General features: G+C 37.7%; 1 protein-coding gene across 6 annotated transcripts in view; it reads left to right on the top strand.

Annotated features, from left to right (window-relative positions):
- The window catches only part of LOC128855141 (putative thiamine transporter SLC35F3), a 79,375-nt gene extending 70,847 nt beyond the window's left edge, over positions 1 to 8,528 (top strand). For 3 of the 6 annotated variants that reach the window (XM_054089823.1, XM_054089821.1, XM_054089822.1), the window contains one exon: positions 6,248 to 6,464. In XM_054089823.1, coding sequence (XP_053945798.1) covers positions 6,248 to 6,362 — 115 coding nt within the window. In that variant the 3' untranslated portion in view covers positions 6,363 to 6,464. Of the gene's footprint in view, positions 1 to 2,293; positions 2,644 to 3,020; positions 3,365 to 6,247 lie in introns of those variants that run through there. The other 3 variants (XR_008453695.1, XM_054089825.1, XM_054089824.1) reach the window with 3 other exon arrangements.
- Positions 8,529 to 19,144: the final 10,616 nt, after the last annotated feature.

The raw sequence follows: 19,144 nt of genomic DNA, 5'->3' as shown, positions 1-19,144 counted from the left end.
TATTATTTGTAAATTTAGATATATATTCTTTCTCTCTCTCTCATTCTCTTTCGGGTCTCCCCCTCTTTCTTTGCCTGCCTTGAAAGTTTCACTTCTGTTATGTGTACTACGTTAAACGCACTTTTTTTTGACAACACCAGGCCGAAAAAAGTCGTTTCGAGATAAATGAGTTTAAAGCTTGAACTACAGGAGCGCGCGCACCGCTCTCTACCTAGTTAATGGGCTGTAGAAGCTATAATATGCGGAATTTCCGCAGAATATTGAAAATTTCAGAGAATATTCTTAAGATACTATACTTTCAAGTATCGGAAAAACAAAAAACTGCGTGTAGCGTAGTACACATAACAGAAGTGAAACTTTCAAGGCAGACAAAGATAGAGAGAGAGAGAGAGATAAAGAGTATATATCTAAATAAATTCACAACATTTGCAGAGAATACAAATAGACAAAATTTACAAAAAACGGGGAAGGGTCGACCGGTGGAGGTAAACGCCGGACACAAACCGTGGCAACAACGCGCACTACTCCGAGCGTTTATCACCCGCACAAATGCAGCGACTCCAGGACCCCAGCAATGGCACAAATTACCGCAAGGCAATACTATCAAATCCGACGCCGGAGTGGATAGCACTTTATAGTACACACAAGCACTAGCCAGGAAACGGAGATAAGCGCCAAAAAGTAGGCACAAAAAAAAAACGTCAAAAAATTGGGACCAAAAAACGCCCCGAACAGTAGGCACCAAGGAAATATAACGCCAAAAAGTAGGCACCAAAAATATATTTCCTACAAGTTTGCACCAACAAACAAATGCCAGAAGGTAGTCAGTGTTATTTGTCACTAGAAATTAGCAACCACAAGGAAAAACTCAGGAAAAATAGCCTAAAGTGTATATAAGGTATAGCTCTCTCTCTCCTTTTCCTCTACGTTATATCTTTTTTCTCTCTCGCGGAACGAAAATGCCCAAAACGGTGCATGGCCTTGAAATTTCACTCTCCATTTTCCTTCGTCCATCAACGCCTAAGAAGTTTTACTTCAAAAATCGAAACATCGAAAAAACAAAAATTTTTGAAAATTAAAAATTAAAATTAATTAAAAATAATATCGCAGCAATTTAACAAATGCGTAAAAAAAGCATAAAGTAAAAAATAAAAATAAAAAAATGCATGCAAACGCAACACAAATACGGTGTGAAACATAGGTTTGAAATGGCTTTCGGTTATGATATTTTAGCGACCTGGCTTGCGTCTTCGTTTTTATCAAAGAAAAAATGTTAAATTTACCGAATTTTCTCCTTGTTAACTTTCATTGTTAACACCCTATAACTCACAACTGAATAGAACAAACCAAAAACAGCCAAATAATTTTGTTAGTTGGAAATGTCACCTAGACAAGGAGCATAAACTTTAAATTGTTTGATCTATACTTTACGAAATATCGATCACTACAGCCATCTAGCGAGAAAATAATGCATTTCTTTCTGCCCAAACTAATATTTGTTTATTTTGTTTAGTTTTTTTCCAAACTAATATCTGTTTATTTTCTATGCTGGCGTCACTCAAAGCAGCTGATTCTGTCAAATTCGTCAAGAACAAAGTAACGGTTTGCGAACGACGCCTCCTCCGTAGTTATAGTCTCTTCCTCGTGATACTATCAGTGATTGATATTCTAGTACACAAATATCATCAGCAGACTCTTGAGCTGTGAGCACAAAATGGTTTAAATAAGTTCAAATAATGGTTACTGAAGAATTGCACTTGGATGAGTATTTACGAAGCCTGATTTTATCTTCAATGACACTCTAAGCCCAAACATTTTACGTTCCTGCTTTAACAAGCAATTAATATTATATTAAATTGATTAGTATAATTTACGTTCCTACGAAATTTATAAACTTTTGTAATTATGCTGAGTTACATTTTTTATGGATTGAATTTATATTTGCCTTACACACGCACCTAACTATTTTTGCCTTTTGATTATGTTAAATTTAAAAAGAAGTAGTTTTAGTTACTCAACAAACTGTATGAAAAGTACTATGCCACACAACTATCGCTTCTACTCACATTTTACTCTTTCACTTTCCTTTTCAAAATTTTTCTCCCAACTACATTTTATAACGAAAATAATAACTACAAAACTAATCTCTATAAATTGGTTAATTTGCATTAAACGCTTTCGAAAAAAAAAATCAAAACAAAAAATATTATAAATGAAAAATAAAAAAAATATTTTTTTAAAATAAAAAAATATAAATTCGCAAATGCCATGTAATCACGCCACGTAATTGCAGTCGCCCAGCGTTTTGTAGAAGAGATGTTGTGGTCTCATCGCCCACCACAAGATAGGCGGTGACACACGATCACGCTACCCACAAACACGTGTCAATTCGTAAACGTCAAATAATGTCAATACACAAATGTCAAATGAGCGCACAGCACAATTGCACAGATTTCACTACTCGTAAACGTAAGAATCTCAACTCACTGTACAAGAGCGTTTGTAAATAAGCAAAAAAAGCAAAAAAAAAAAGCAAACACAAAGCAACGTAACTACTAGCAAGCCGCAAATAAATATTTTAAACTTAAACGTGAAAGCAAACACAAATGGTAAACGTAAACGTAGCCGCTTCCTACAGCTTTGGTAAGTACAAGTGTGCCGCATTGTACAGCACTTAAGCTGCCGATCGCCGCTTAAGCATCGTCAAACTGTTCGTATAGTGTACTCGTAAAATCTATATATGTACATACATACCTAAGTAAGCGTCGTCAAATCAACGAATAGTTCAAATTTTTATATGTAAATGGTAGCATAAGGTTCAAATATTATATTAATACTGAATCGTTGAGGAATTACTAAAGTCAAATAAGCATTCTGATTTGCTGCTGGGAAATGCAACACTGCGTTTATGATTTTTGATTCAAACAGTTAACTTTGTTTATTAAATTTCTATATTTTTTGCTTAATATTCGTACATTTATAGCGAAATATATATTTTTTTTCTACTTCGTCATTCACAGATACCAACAAATACACGCGTACGATTGCAAATTAAGTCAAAAATACTATGCGGTGAATCTAAATGCTTTTGCCGATTAAAATTTTCCAAATGTTACCAAAGAAAAAAAACAAAAACAAAAAAAAATTCTATAATTATGAAATATTAAATTCTATTTATTGACAACCACTCACAACACGATCTTACAACACCACGTTATTCGATAACAACTCGAGATATGCTTTAAACGCGCTTTATTCATGCCAAGTATGTACTTACCACCGCCACTCTGGTTGCACGTCTCTCGAATTGGTCGCTTCTTCTCTATACTTTCACTCACTTATCGTTTGTTTGTAAATAAATAGAAGGTAAAGAACTATTGAACACTCTCGAATTTCTCATGCCTGCTAACTCACCGCTTTCCTAATGCTAACGCTTTATTGGTGCATAAGAAATTTTAATATCCGTTAAATAATTTAAATATAATAATTAGTTACTCATTGCAAACTCAAACTAAAACAAGCATGTAAAAATTTTAAGTACACCGAAAAAAACAAAAAAAAACATAACTTTAAACCATACCTATGTACAATATTTATATTAAAAATTTGAGCCTTTCCATTCTTAGCCATTGTATTTATTGTAAACTCACTTATCGGTATACTTCGTGGCTTTTTTGCGCTTTATCGTAACACCGTATATCGTAAATCGTGTTTCGCTTTTTGGCTTACGCAGTCCTTTTGTATACCTCGTTATTTAAAGTCTGCCTCTCTTTCTCTCTCTGTCTTACTAACTCACTAACCGCCCGTCTATCCACGCTTTACAAAGCTCTTTTTCTTATTTCTTTGATTATTCTTTTCCTCGTATTTCATAACGATTTTATACATTTTTGTTATAACTTCGAATTCACATCAGTAAATCAGTAAAAATTCGAGCAACTACTAGATGCATATAGCGTTTATTATACTTACTTACTTATTGTGCAAAAGTCATACATATAGAGCCAGATGTGAAATGTTTAAAAAGGATATTCTTAGATAAATCGAAGGGAAATCACTTGCATCGTATAAGATAGTAGCAGCAAGCATTTTATAAAATATTCTTGTACCTTGTTGAAATTAATCGGTTAATGGAAGAAGCTGCAGATGGTTTTTATTTGGGTAAATTTTTTGGTTTGCTGTTTTAGGTTGTTTTTGTTAAAGCCGAAAAATGGGTTTGCTCCAAGTCTACCTTCTTGTTTCCTTCGTGTCCCTCATGTCCTGGTACCCAAATACCATACAATTGACCACCGTGCTTTACAACAAGCATTGAGGTGGAGAAAGCGTTGTTGTTTCGCACTTATAGGGTATAAAGTCTACTAGCAGAAGAGCTGTTACTCATATTCTCTATTGAATTTCAAAGCCGACGTTGTTAGAATGCTTATACTGCTCCTAAAACGAACGAGATTCTCTATAGTTTCGAAATTTTAACTGCCAATATATCAACACTGGGTGTCGATATCGGAGTACACTGATAGTTTAAATAGCAAGAGGCACTTCGCCTTGTTCTCGCCCATGTACTTCAAGTATTTTGATTTCATCTCTAATTAGAAAAACGCAAAGCTAATGATAGCATGCAAAGAAATTGTATTTTAGATAGTTAGCCTATCTGAGGTCTCCTTTGGCATCAATTGCATTAAAGATGTCATTCCCAATTTCCGCAAAGTCAATATTCTCGTTCAAGATGTTTTTGCAAAGCCTTAAACGGGTGAAGTTTCTCCATTGGATCCATTCAGCAAAGCAAGGAGGTAGGTGCATAATGGATTCAGTGTGTTCTGGACAGTAGCCAGAATACTGATGTTATCACAATATGATCGATTTTGATCAGATGCCCGCAGATGTCGATCACTAAAACTAAAGATCTCCTTGCTGGAAATCGGAGATCCAAAAGGAATTACGCAACTATGACTTCAATACATTCTTAAAAAAAATAACAGCTAGTACCAGCCAACTTATCGGTAATTGGACACTTACTAGCATGCATCCCAGCGAACGAATCACTTTCCTGCTTTTAGTTTGAGGTGAAGAATATTCGTTAAAACGTTCTTTGCATTATTTATTTTGGCATGCAGCCGCCGTAGCCGAATGAGTTGGTGCGTGACTACTATTCGGAATTCAAAGAGAACGTAGGTTCGAATCTGGGTGGAACAAGAAGATTTTTCTAATAGCGGTCTCCCCTCGGCAGGCAATGGCAAACCTCCGATTGTATTTCTGCCATGAAAAAGCTCCTCATAAAAACATCTACCGTTCGGAGTCGGCTTGAAACTGTAGGTCCTTCTATTTGTGGAACAACATCAAGGCGCACGCCACAAATAGGAGGAGGAGCTCGGTCAAACTCCCGCGCCAAACACGCGCCAATTATTATATATATATATATATATATAAATGCATATAAAACTTCCTTGTGAAAATACCATGAAGTAAAAAGGCGTTCTTGAAATATATTCCAAGGATGGAACGACACATTCATGTGTTCATGGCTGCATAAAAAATGAGCAAAAGTAAATTTGTTTCGTTATAATATGTATTTGTTTACTCGAAAAAGAAAACATTCCAACCTTTGTTTATTCGAAAAAAAAACACATTCGCGCAAACATTATTGAACACGATTTTATTCATTGGACTGCCTCGATGGGCTTCGCATTAGCGCACCCTATCAATCCAGTTTCCGAGATCTTGGTGGCGGTTTCTGGCTCTATCTCATCAATGGCTTCCTCATAACATCGGGTCTCTACAGCTTTTCCAACGGTGTCAAATATCAGTTTCGAGGTGATCAATTGACCTCGCCGATACGATCTTTCTGATCTTGACTGATCTTTCAAGGTCTTTGACAGACATATCCTTCAAGACTTTTTATATGTATAACCTATTTTTCTTTAAACTTTTTATATGGGCTTTTTGTTAAGGCAAATAATGTTGAGCAGGATGCTTATTTTAGGATGTAGCCTGCTTTAGTCACCTGAATCTTAAGCTTTATTCACTATATATGGAATTATTTTTCTGATTATAAGGTATATAATAGTATGGCATTCTACGAAACCGATTAATTTCAGCAAGGCTCGCAATCGCTAGACATCTATGTAAACTCAAGTAGAAATCTCACATTTTTCTACTTACTTCTATACCTTGAGACTAATAGCACTTTTTTTATTTTCCCAAAAACACTTAATTAAAAAACACATATAAAACACACACACCAAAAACATCATAGATGGGGTCGAGGTCCTCGCCACGGATCGTTAGCCGGTCAGCATCCCACCATTATCGACTATCGGACGGGATACATAAGGTCCCATCTTCGGTCACCATCTGGCCGTGTGAGATGACTGACATGTCGCCCACTGGATTTCTACTCAATAATCAGCAACAACAACACCAGCATCCGCATCAACACCAAACACATCAACAATATGCTGGTTATTCCACATCGTCGGGACCGCACTCCAGTAGCCATAGTCACAGCAGCAGTTCAACGACACGTGCGCCACCAATTGGCAGTGGCGGCGGTGGTGTAGGCGGTCGTTTGTTTCCCTACTTCGGAGGCGAGCACGAGCGAGAACGTAAAAAATCCGAAACATCGTTCTTTAATTTAGGCTTTCGTCGCAAATCGACGGTCGTTTATTATGCCTCCACTGATTAAAGGATTGAATGCGTAAATGTCTAAACGCACTGTTGTAGGGAAATTGAATGATTGACACACTTACCTATAAGAGATAGAATGATGATAATTGTGCAAGGAAATTAAGCGAAAAAGAATTTAAATTCCATAATTGAGGTTTGAATTTGAAAAATATGAATTTATGCAATTAATGAAATTAATTAAATTAGTAATGCAAAATTAGTTAATAAATGTACATGTGGAATTCTTCAAACGACGCATTGCATAATGTACGAGGGTAAGGCTCTGAAAATATAAAACACCTATTTCAAAAATAGGCCGCAGTGAATTATTCTTACTGTCGAAGAATTTTATCAAACAAACAAAGTTATAATTAATCTGTCTATATAGTAATTTAATAAATCACCTTGAAGGTTGAAGGTAGTTTACGAGTATAATATAAAGTTGATTCTGCTCAATTGAAAATCTCGAAGAATAAACACGTGAATAACAAAAAATTAATATAAAGGATTTTAAAGCACTCACATACCAAATACATACATACATATGTACGTATATTAATGATTGGTGCACATATTTAGTAATGGTTCAATTGTGAAAGTTGTATTCATTTGAAAATTTTAATAAAAAAATATAAAAGATGAACGATTTAATACAAAGGCATAGTTAGAATGAGTTCGATAACTGAAAAAAATTCCATAAAACATCTTAAAGTACTATAAAAAATGGCTTAGCAATCGAAAAAATATGGTAATACGGAGGTTTTCAGTAATCATGTGGAATCTTTGGCTAAAATAAAGGGTATTTCAAGCGACGCGTATGGATGTTGTTTCCGAATTCGATCCTTGCTTTAAGATAAAACATGTAAAAATGTAGATTCTTTCAAGTTTCCTCTTTTTTACTCAAAATACGACTCTTAACAATCATATGCGAAGAATGGCATCATTTAAATGTCCACCAAGAGCAAGCCTACAGGCAAATTCCGCCAAACAGTCGACTAATGAATACCAAATTGTTCCACTTTGCGCTACGGCAGCAATATTCTCAACAGAACGTCCAGTTTTTGGTCTGCCGTCCTTCTTTTCTATCCTCGAATCTAATGAATATCATCGGCCATGGGTATGGCATGTTTAAGTCAATGTAATCGTTGCAATTCAATGCTTTTTACAAAGACCGTGCCCTTATAGAACTTGTGCTTTACATTTATGGTAGGTCTCATACATTTTTCTTGCGGCCGCCGGAGCCGAATGGGTTGGTGCGTGACTTCTTCTTCTTAATTGGCGCGATAACCGCTTACGCGATTTTGGCCGAGATTAACAAAGCGCGCCAGTCGTTTCTCTCTCGTGCTAACCGGCGCCAATTGGACACACCAAGTGAAGCCAAGTCCTTCTCCACCTGATCTTTCCAACGCAGAGGAGGCCTTCCTCTTCCTCTGCTACCACCAGCTGGTACCGCATCGAATACTTTCAAAGCCGGAGCGTTTGTATCCATTCGGACGACATGACCCAGCCAACGAAGCCGCTGGATCTTTATTCGCTGCGCTATGTCTATATCGTCGTAAAGCTCATACAGCTCATCGTTCCATCGTCTACGATATTCGCCGTTGCCAACGTGCAAAGGTCCAAAAATCTTACGCAGAATCTTTCTCTCGAGCACTCCAAGCGTCGCTTCATCGGATGTTGTCATCGTCCAAGCTTCTGCGCCATACGTTAGGACGGCATGATGAGAGTCTTGTAGAGTGTTAGTTTTGTTCGTCGAGAGAGGACTTTACTGCTCAATTGCCTACTTAGTCCAAAGTAGCACTTGTTGGCAAGAGAGATTCTACGTTGGATTTCAAGGCTGACATTGTTATCGGTGTTAATGCTGGTTCCTAAATACACGAAGTCTTTTACAACCTCAAAATTATAACTGTCAACAGTGACGTGGGTGCCGATACGCGAGTGCGCCGACTGTTTGTTTGAAGACAGGAGGTACTTCGTTTTGTCCTCGTTCACCACCAAACCCATTCGCTTTGCCTCTTTATCCAGTTTGGAGAAGGCAGAACTAACAGCGCGGTTGTTAAGGCCGATGATGTCAATATCATCGGCATACGCCAGCAATTGTACGCTCTTATAAAAAATTGTGCCTGAGCGATTAAGTTCTGCGGCTCGTACGATGCTCTCCAACATCAGGTTAAAGAAGTCACACGACAGGGAGTCACCCTGTCTGAAACCTCGTTTGGTATCAAACGGCTCGGAGAGGTCCTTCCCAATTCTGACGGCGCTGCTGGTGTTGAGCAACGTCATCTTACATAGCCGTATTAGTTTTGCGGGGATACCAAATTCAGACATCGCGGCATACAGGTAACTCCTTTCCGTACTGTCGAATGCAGCTTTGAAGTCGACGAAAAGATGGTGTGTGTCGATTCTCCTTTCATGGGTCTTTTCCAGGATTTGGCGTATTGAGAATATTTGGTCAATGGTGGACTTTCCAGGTCTGAAGCCACACTGACAAGGTCCAATCAGTTGGTTGACGGTGGGCTTCAGCCTTTCACACAATACGCTCGCTAGAACCTTATAGGCGATATTTAGAAGACTAATCCCGCGGTAATTGGCACAAATTGCAGGATCGCCCTTCTTATGGATTGGGCAGAGCACACTTAAATTCCAATCGGCAGGCATGCTTTCATCCGACCATATTTTGCATAGGAGCTGATGCGTGCACCTTACCAGCTCCTCGCCGCCATGTTTGAATAGCTCAGCCGGCAGTCCGTCGGCGCCCGCGGCTTTGTTGTTTTTTAGCCGTGATATTGCTATTCTCACCTCGTCATGGTCGGGTAACGGAACGACAATTCCGTCGTCAACGATTGGGGTATCGGGATCTTCACATTCTCTATGACATGCGCAGCTGTCACCGTTTAACAGGTTCGAGAAGTGTTCCCTCCATAATTTAAGATTGCTCTGTACGTCAGTCACCAGATCGCCGTCTTTGTTCTTACAGGAAAACGCCCCGGTCTTGAAACCTTCTGTAAGCCGCCGAACTTTCTGGTAAAATTTTCGGGCGTTGTTCCTGTTGGCCAGCATCTCAAGCTCCTCGCACTCACGTATTTCGGCCTCTCGTTTCTTCTGTCGGATAATACGTCTCTCTTCCTTTTTCAGCTCTCTGTAGCGATCCCACATGGCTCGCGTTGCGCCCGATCGCAGCGTGGCTCTATAGGCGGCATCCTTTCTTTCTGCGGCAGCATGACATTCCTCGTCGTACCAATTGTTTTTTCGGGCTCGCCGGAATCCGATTTCTTCTTCGGCGGCGGTACGTAGTGAACGAGAAATGTTGCTCCATTGCTCGCGCATGCCGGTGTGTTGGGCAGTGCTCTCCGAGAGCAGGAGTGAGAGTCGAGTGGCGAATCTTCTGGCTGTCTGTTGTGATTGCAGCTTTTCGATGTCGAACATTCTTTGCGTAGGTAGATGTACGTTTTTTGCTGCACAGAGGCGGGTGCGCAGCTTGGCTGCAACAAGGTAATGATCCGAGTCGATGTTGGGCCCTCGGATCGTACGTACATCTAATACACTAGAAGCGTGTCTTCCATCTATCACAACATGATCGATCTGGTTTCGCGTTTTTCGATCAGGAGACAGCCAGGTAGCTTGGTGTATCTTTTTATGCTGGAATCTGGTGCTGCAGACTACCATGTTTCGGGCCCCGGTGAAGTCGATCAGCCTCTGTCCGTTACCGGATGTTTCGTTGTGCAGGCTGAATTTTCCGACTGTGGGACCAAAAATTCCCTCCTTGCCCACCCTGGCGTTGAAGTCGCCAAGCACGATTTTTATGTCGTGGCGGGGGCAGCGCTCATAGGAACGTTCCAGGCGCTCATAGAAGGAATCTTTGGTCGCATCGTCCTTCTCTTCCGTCGGGGCGTGGGCGCAAATTAGCGAGATGTTAAAAAATCGCGCTTTGATGCGGATTATTGCGAGACGCTCGTCCACCGGAGTGAACGACAGTACTTGGCGACGAAGTCTCTCTCCCACAACAAATCCGACACCGAATTTGCGCTCCTTTACATGACAGCTGTAGTAGACGTCGCAAGGTCCTATGGTTTTCTTACCTTGCCCCGTCCATCGCATCTCTTGGATGGCAGTGATGTCAGCCTTTACTCTCACGAGGACATCAACCAACCGGGCAGAGGCACCTTCCCCATTAAGGGACCGGACATTCCAGGTGCATGCCCTCAAATCATATTCCTTATTTCGTTTGCAGGGGTCGTCATCAGTAAAGGCAGTTCTCATCCGAGGCTTTGTAATTCTTTTCATTGGGGGGGATTTTTAAGTGGCGGGTCCCAAACCCAGCGCACAACCAGCTATCCTGGAATGCTTCGCCTTCTCACGTTAGCTCACTCCCGAACGGGTGTTCGGGAGCTACCCAGAGGATACGTGGGCTAATCCCGGCCGTTGTGAGCTGCTTGAACCATATGTAGAAGAATCGTCCTGGCCACTCCCAAGTGAATGGCGATCAGTAACTTTCCCCACTTGCGTGGACTTCTACACATGGAACCATCCTCCATGGTGCGTGACTACCATTTGGAATTCACAGAGAGAACTTAGGTTCGAATCTCGGTGAAACTCCAAAATTAAGAAAAACATGTTTCTAATAGCGGTCGCTCCTCGGCAGGCAATGGCAAACCTCCGAGTGTATTTCTGCCATGAAAAAGCTCCTCATAAAAATATCTGCCGTTCGGAGTCGGCTTAAAACTGTAGGTCCCTCCATTTGTGGAACAAAATCAAGACGCACACCACAAATAGGAGGAGGAGCTCGGCCGAGCACCCAAAAAGGATGTATGCGCCAATTATAAATACATACATTTTTCTGTGCCACCAAATGACGGGTGTGGCGAGAGACTTGCATATTGTTATTCCTGTTCGTCGAGAGAGGTAATAAAAAAGTATGTTGGGTACTGTAAATTTATTTAATTTTTCTAACAGTACATTGATCGATTGCGTGGGGAAAAAGTGCGTTCAAGATCAAAACTTATCATAAAGTTTTCTCTTCAAAAGGTAACATTTTAAAAGAAAAGTTACAAACTGTAGTACGAGTGCTATTAAAATAATTGGAAACAGCGCAATTAATAAATTTAATTTAATTTAATTAAATTAAAAAAAATATTTTGCATTAAAATCAAAAAAAAAAAAAATTTTGTATTTAAATTTTTTTTAATTTTAGTTCCAATTGTTATTTTTTTTTTAATTTTTTATCAAAAAAATGCGAAAAGTTAGCTGCTATTTAAAAGGAAAGTTCTAAGCTTTGATATGAGAATAATTAAAAAAATTGGAAATATCGAAATAAGAAAAACCTATTTTCTTTTTAATTCTTGTTCGAATTTTTTTTTTACATTTTTTATCAGAAAAATACAAAAAGTTAGGTTCCATTTCAAAGGCAAAGTTCTAAGCTTGAACTTGTGAATAATAAAAAAATGGAAATATCGAAATTAAAAAAATAAAACATTTTGAATTTTTGTTCGAAATTTTTTTAGTTTGAAAATGTGAATTATTATTCATTGTATTCAAATTGGAAATATCGAAATAAAAAAAAAACAGTTTTCTTTTTAATTTTTTTTCGACATTTTTCTTTTTAATATTGTACCAGAAAAGTTGGAAATATCGAAATTAAAAATATAAACCGTTTTTAATTTTTGTTCGAAATTACAATATTTTAAATTGAAAATAATACAAAAAATTGCAAATATCAATTTAAAAAAAAAAACGCATTTTCTCTTTAATTTTTTTCGATTTTTGTTTTTTTATTTGGTAACAGAAAGATGTGAAAAGTTAGTTAACATATTTAAGGCAAAGTTCGAATATTTAATTAAAAAAAAAAAAATTGGAAATATCGAAATTCAAAATAAAATAAATAATTTTTAATTTTTGTTTGAAATTTTTTTCTAAATTTTTTATCGTAAAATTCAAAAAGTTAGGTGCCATTTTGTAGGTAAAGTTCTCAGCTTTAATTTGAGAATAATTAAAAAAACTGGAAATATCGAAATTAAACACAAAAACAGTTTTATTTTTAATTTTGGTGCGAATTTTTACATCTTTAATCAGAAAAATACCAAAAGTAAGGTACCATTTCAAAGGCAAAGTTCTAAGCTTTAAGTGAAAATAATTAAAAAAATTGGAAATATCGAAATTAAAAAAAAAAATATTAACAAGTTTTTTTTAAGCAGAAAATAAATAATTTTCTTTTTAATTTTTGTTCGAATTGGTTTGTTACATTTTTAAGTAGGCAATTTTAAAGCAAAGTTCTAAGCTTTAATTTGAGCAAAATTATAAACATTGGAAGTACCGAAATTAAAAAAGAAAAAACAGTTTTTAATTTTTTTTTCGAAATATTTTTTTTTACATTTTGTATCAGAAATTTAAAGAAACAACAACCCGCACAAAAAGTAAAATTGTTTATCCAATATTTCAGCAACCACTCAAATATTTGCTCTCCCAGTTCACCACAAGTTATGCTAGTGCGTAGTTAGCTTCCTGCAGCTAAAAGTAGATACACATATTTGAAGATGGGAGGACTCCATCGTTCCAGCGATACTGCTTTTACCTCCAAAATCGGAGGTTTCCGTCCAAAGACAACCAGCCTCTACTGACACGCAAGCCCTTGGAGGAGAAGGGCCCGATTTTCTCTCTTATTAAAACCATAAGCCACCCGTACGTCCCATGTGATGCCAAGACATGGAAATTACCAAAATGAATGCCCCTCAAACTAAAATGATATTGAGCTAGCCACTATTTAGTCCTTGCCGTGGGCAGCACATGTCTTGAGGTTACATACCGACGATCCCACAAAAAGCATCTTCAGGTGAAGTAATACCGTATTCTCTAAATTTCTTCAAAATGGGAGCGCTAAATTTTTAGGCTGGTACGCTGACGTGAATCGCTTTGGTAAGAATTTATTGTAGTTGGAAAGTGGGAAAATTAATTAATAACCAATCATTTTTCGAGACTTTCGTTCCAGTTTCCATTTAAATAATAATAATAACAATTTCTGCTTACACCCTTTGTTGACTGCTTGGCTGAGCTCATTCATCCTATTATTTAATGCTCCACCTATAGTTTAATGCTGCCGAACGACAGTGGATTTCTATGAGGAACTTTTTTATGCCATTGCCTATCTTGATTTGTGAAGGGTAAATAAATAAAAAAGACATCCCAAACTTTTTGATCGAATTTTGTGCAAAAGCATAATTCTTAAAATATTTTCAATCTAACACTTTCGACTGATGAAAATCTCATTACATCTTTCTTTGAACCACATCATAGAAATAACATCCATTCTTGAAAATACATTTTTTCCACTACTTCACGCTTGCCCTGGGATGCGATATATTCTCGAAAGTATCGATATGGTATAAAAACCGATTGGTGGTATTGTTATGGTAGAAAAAATCACTGCAAATAAACCGGGTACGTATTAATATTGAATTAAAATGACAATTTTGGCCAAGTTCAACAAAGCGTGCCAATCGTTTCTTTCTCGTGTTAACCGGCGTCAGTAAAGCCAAGTTCTTCTCCACCTCATCTTTCAAACGCAAAGGAGGTCTTCCTCTTCCTCTGATACCACCAGTTGATACCGCATTCAATTTTTTCGGCGCAGAGGGCTGGTGTCCATTCGGACAACATGACCCAGCCAACAAAGCCGCTGTATCTTCATTCGCTGCACTATATCAATGTCGTCGTAAAGCACCCACAGCTCATTGTTCCATCGCCTGCGATACTCACCATCGCTAACGTGCAAAAGTCCTAAGATTTTCCCCAGAATCTTTCTCTCAAACATTCCAAGGGACGCCTTATCGGATGTTGTCATCGTCCACGCTGCTCCGCTATACCTTAGGACGGGCCTGATGAGAGTCTTGTAGAGTGTTAGTTTTGTTCGCCGAGAGAGAACTTTACTACTCAATTGCCTACTTAATCCCAAGTAGTACTTGTTGGCAAGAGAGATTCTACGTCGGATTTCAAGGCTGACATTGTTATCGGTGTTAATGCTGGTTCCTAGATAAAGGACGACTCTTACAGCCTCGAAATCACAACTGTCAACGACTATATGTTTGATGATAGGGGGTACTTCGTTTTATCCTGGTTCACCACCACAGACATTCGCTTTGCTTTTTTTGCCAGTTTAGAAACAAAACTAACAGCGCCGATTGTTAAGGCCGATGATGCCAATATCATCGGAATACGCCAGAAATTGTACGCTCAGTAGTCGATTACTTTGATGAAATTTTTGTTTATTATCTTAGAAAGCTTCAATTATTTCTCGTTCCTTCACATGAACTTTATCTTTCAGGCTGCCTTGCAAAAACTAGTCCATAGGCGTTAAATCGGGTGATCTTGAGGTTGAATTGCTACAATGGGAATTACGTTTGCAATAAATTGATTGCTTTTTGACATCGTCAATATCTATACCCATCAACAATAGGATATAAAACGTTGCTAATATATCTCGATATCCCAATCCGTTGATGGGAAACGTCAGCTTTCGGCTTAAAATGGTATTCTCCAATGATTCCTTTGAACAGCAATATTTACAGTTGAACGGCCAGACGAGGGTGGCTAAACTCACCAACAGTAACCAAAAAACGTTCGATACTTTGCTTTCCTTCTCAGCTCATACGCCACTAAGATCCAAAACAGCAACAATGCTCTTAAGTCACTAGCGGGTAGCACTTGTCGCAAAGATAAAGAAATGTTGCTGGCAACATTCAGGGCAATCAGTCTCCCGTTATTAAATTATGCGGCATTTATTTGGATACCGAGTTCTAGTGATACGCAGTGAATGGAGCTGTAGGCATGTCAGCATGTCACTAACCACCTCTTCGCCTGGCCACTTAAATCAGTCGAAACAGCCAGTTTCCTGGGCCTGTCGTTCGCTGAGATAGACGGCGATGACCGATGACTTCACTACCCTGGGCAACGTTTTATAAACTGCTATTTTTATACGGTTTTGGTGCGAAATTGTAGTAGTTTGAAGATTTTCAAAAGAGATGCCATCGAATTGTTACACTGCTAAGAAGTAAACTCCCAATTGAAAGGCCCTTTACCTATGAGTTTGTTATTCATGTGAGTGCACATGTATTTATGTACTATGTATATATTTTATTCAAGCGAAATTGTATTTAGAAATTAAAGAAATAAAGCATATATTAGTTCTACTTAAAAATATAAGAGTTGTAACAAATATATCTAAAATATTGTTATTGTTGTCGACAAAAGAATTTGATTTATATAATTGCGGGGTTTTTCACTAGACATGTCCTTTCTCTGAACTGCAATGGAGATATATAGAAAATATGTGACTGCCAAAAATGCTTTCAAACAGGAAATGGTCGTTTGGACTCTTCGAAGATAGAATACTTCCTATTGGGAAACCCTGTATATACAAGTATTCTTGTTGCAATGAAATATAAGTGTAGTAGTTTATAGAAACGTAAATGCACGACGTATTCTATCAGCATTGACGAGAAATGTACTTTTTACTATACAGTCCGCGAAAAAACTATAGCACCTCAACATTTTTCCCAGTGTGGACTATTGCTTTTTGTTTTTTGTTTTGAATGTTCATAATTTTGTTTATAAAAGTCTAAGAGCATTGTCTAGCAACAAGCAAATTTCACGCTTTATTCTAAAATAAGAAAAGCTACACAAATTTTCATCACTATTTCACGCTTTTTAATTAGATTTTATAGGAAAATGTTTGGTACGCAGTTATAGAGAATTACTAAATTTTATTACAGTAAAGTCGAAAATTTAAGTTGCTTAAAGTCCGGTTGATTTTTATAATTTGTTTCCTATCCGTGTTCTTGTCTGGTGGAACTCGCTGAAAAGGACGACATCAGTTTAAGAAGCTAGAGAAGCCAGATCCAAAGGTGCCCTCATTGGAATCAGTTTGGCGCTACTTACTCTCGCGCTTAACGCCAAACTTAATGTGGTATCTGTGGTCTAGTGCACTTAGAGACTTCGAGCTCATCCCCATGGTGCTGGATCAATGTATACCCTCGCTGGGTCCGAGCGGTACTTTTTCCATTCATATTCCCTCAAGGAAGGAGTGGGCGGTGTGCACCATTTGGAGACAGTACATAGCAAATATGTTGACGCATAGCTCGAAGCTAGACAGAAGAGAAGTCGGTGGGGGGAATATTCTACGAGGAACTCCTCATCAAGCTCAAATTTAGGCTCCCGGATCACTGTAGTGTTTACAAGCGGAGAGCCGCAATTAAAGCGGCAATGAATTGGTTTGGATGAATTACTTCTGTAATTACTGTAATTACTTAATTAAGGATGTAAATATCTATTCCGACAGCCATGCCGCAATTAGGGCCTTGGGCTCTTGCCCTAAATTAGTCGTGCGCTCCAAATCAGTCGGGGAATGCCTAATTTCTCTCTCGACTGCATCCGAATACTTAGATATTAGACTCATTGGATTCCCGACCGCAGTGGCATAGAAAGAAACTGCTGGGCAAATGAACTGTCTAGATAGGGGACCTGTGAAGAAGTTTCCCCGCGAAATTAGAGTACTAGGATCCCGTTGACTACCAGTGGTATACTCCTGGAAAGATGGGCCTCATGTCAATTTAGTGAGCGCTGGGTTCTAGGTCTAGCAAAGTCTCAGCTCTCGAATTATGTGGTTATCCTTACCCGGCATTGTCTGTTACGTAGCCATGCGGTGAGACTTGGGATTGCTTCAATGGATTGATTCGAATTGCCGTTGGTTACCGTGCAATCCGAAGCCCCTAATTCTTTTTAAGTCTTAATAAATTCGAAATTTTGATGGATATTTATCGAATTTTATCGGAAAGTGTGTAACTGGTATTAATATAGTCTTCATTATAGAACGAACTATATTTAAAAAAAATATTTAAATGCAAAAATAAATACACAAATATTCAAAATTTGTTTGCGGGCTGTATATTTCTTGCAACAAAATTTCTATTTTTTATCAAAGTGAATGGCTATAATACAAAATTGTTTGTAATTAGTATCGATTAATCGATGAAGCGAAAAAATGTGAAAATTCTTCAATGCGCGATATATTTTGTTATTAATGTTAATATTATTATTGTTATTGTTGTTGTTATAGTTTATATAAGTATAAGTTTAGAGATGTAACTGGATAGTTCCGTGGTAATTAACTGTATTTACATAGTCAAAATAATAATATTTATATTTAACACGTTTCAACAATCGTATAAAAATTGGAAGAACAAAAAACTAAGTGAAAAATTAGTTCAATTACAATAAAATAATGTTATAAGCATTTAAAAGCAAGAGCTAAAAAAATATATTTAAAATAAATATAAATAAAAGAAATGTAAAGGTGACGTGGATTTTAAATTTTGTGGGGGAAAACAAAACAAGGGGCATACAGTGAATTTTATAAAATTTTGTAATGCAAAGTAATTACAATAATTTTTTTAAACGAATATTATTAAAAAAATTATATTTTCAGACAAAAATTCCCAGAAAACGCCGTCAATTAGAAAATAATTAACCAATTAGACATTTGACAGTTAGTATACCTCTATTGAAACACCCTGTATGAATAAAGGAATAACATAAAGCAGTTATAGAATTGGTCAGGTTGAAAATAGATACTTGCACATAGTTAGTTTATGCCACAATTTAAAATTTTAGAAAAAAAAATTGTCGAGATCAATTCTGTGGGGCATATTTTCTTTAGGTTACCAAATCGATAACTTCGACCAAAATAAAAAAAAAAACTGTTTATGGTCGATCCTTAGCTCTTGGGCGATGCTATGGCTACTAACATGCCGGTTAACTTCGAGTATTTCATATCGACGACGAGCCTGTATGTACAAGGTGCATCTTTAACATCAAAAATTCCTGAAAAGAATCGACGAAATTACTTATAATTACAGGGTGGGCCATGTAAAATTTGCTTTTTAAATCGGCTATAAAAAAAAAACTAAGGTATGCCCAGGAAACATACTGCTTCGAGGGATTGGGTCCAAAGGGAGAGGACTGTTAAGTGAGTGGGTTCAAGGGGGCATGTGAATAATTGGTTGGTATCGTGAGCGGCACCTTCACATGCCGGACATATAGTATGTACGTTGAATATGTCGAGGTGAATTCTGGATAGGTAGGAGTTTAACTTTAGATTAGATTCAATTTGAGGTTTGCACTTCGATTTCATGATCTGTTATGCCCTTTACTCCTCACAGTACCTCATCCAAATCCAGTTTCCAGCAATCGGCAAAGATGTCTCAACTTTCTTCGCGCAATAGCGCTATTCAAAAGGAGTTTCCGGGGATTGATCCTAGAAACGACCAGTTTAACTTACTATAATATCCTGATCACAATTGTGCTAAGATAATGCGGACCTCACGAGGCAGCTGAAGCTCTTTGTCTGCGATGGATGTTGTTGGACTCCGATGGCAGCATTCGTGGGGCGGGAGTTACTATATACGGCGGGTATATACTATAGACAGCTTCTTGTATTCAAAGA

This window comes from Anastrepha ludens, chromosome 2 (assembly GCF_028408465.1).
Source record: "Anastrepha ludens isolate Willacy chromosome 2, idAnaLude1.1, whole genome shotgun sequence".
Classification (NCBI taxonomy): domain Eukaryota; kingdom Metazoa; phylum Arthropoda; class Insecta; order Diptera; family Tephritidae; genus Anastrepha; species Anastrepha ludens.
The sequence above is the reverse complement of the archived record's forward strand: the minus strand, read 5'-3'. Positions and strand labels throughout refer to the sequence as shown.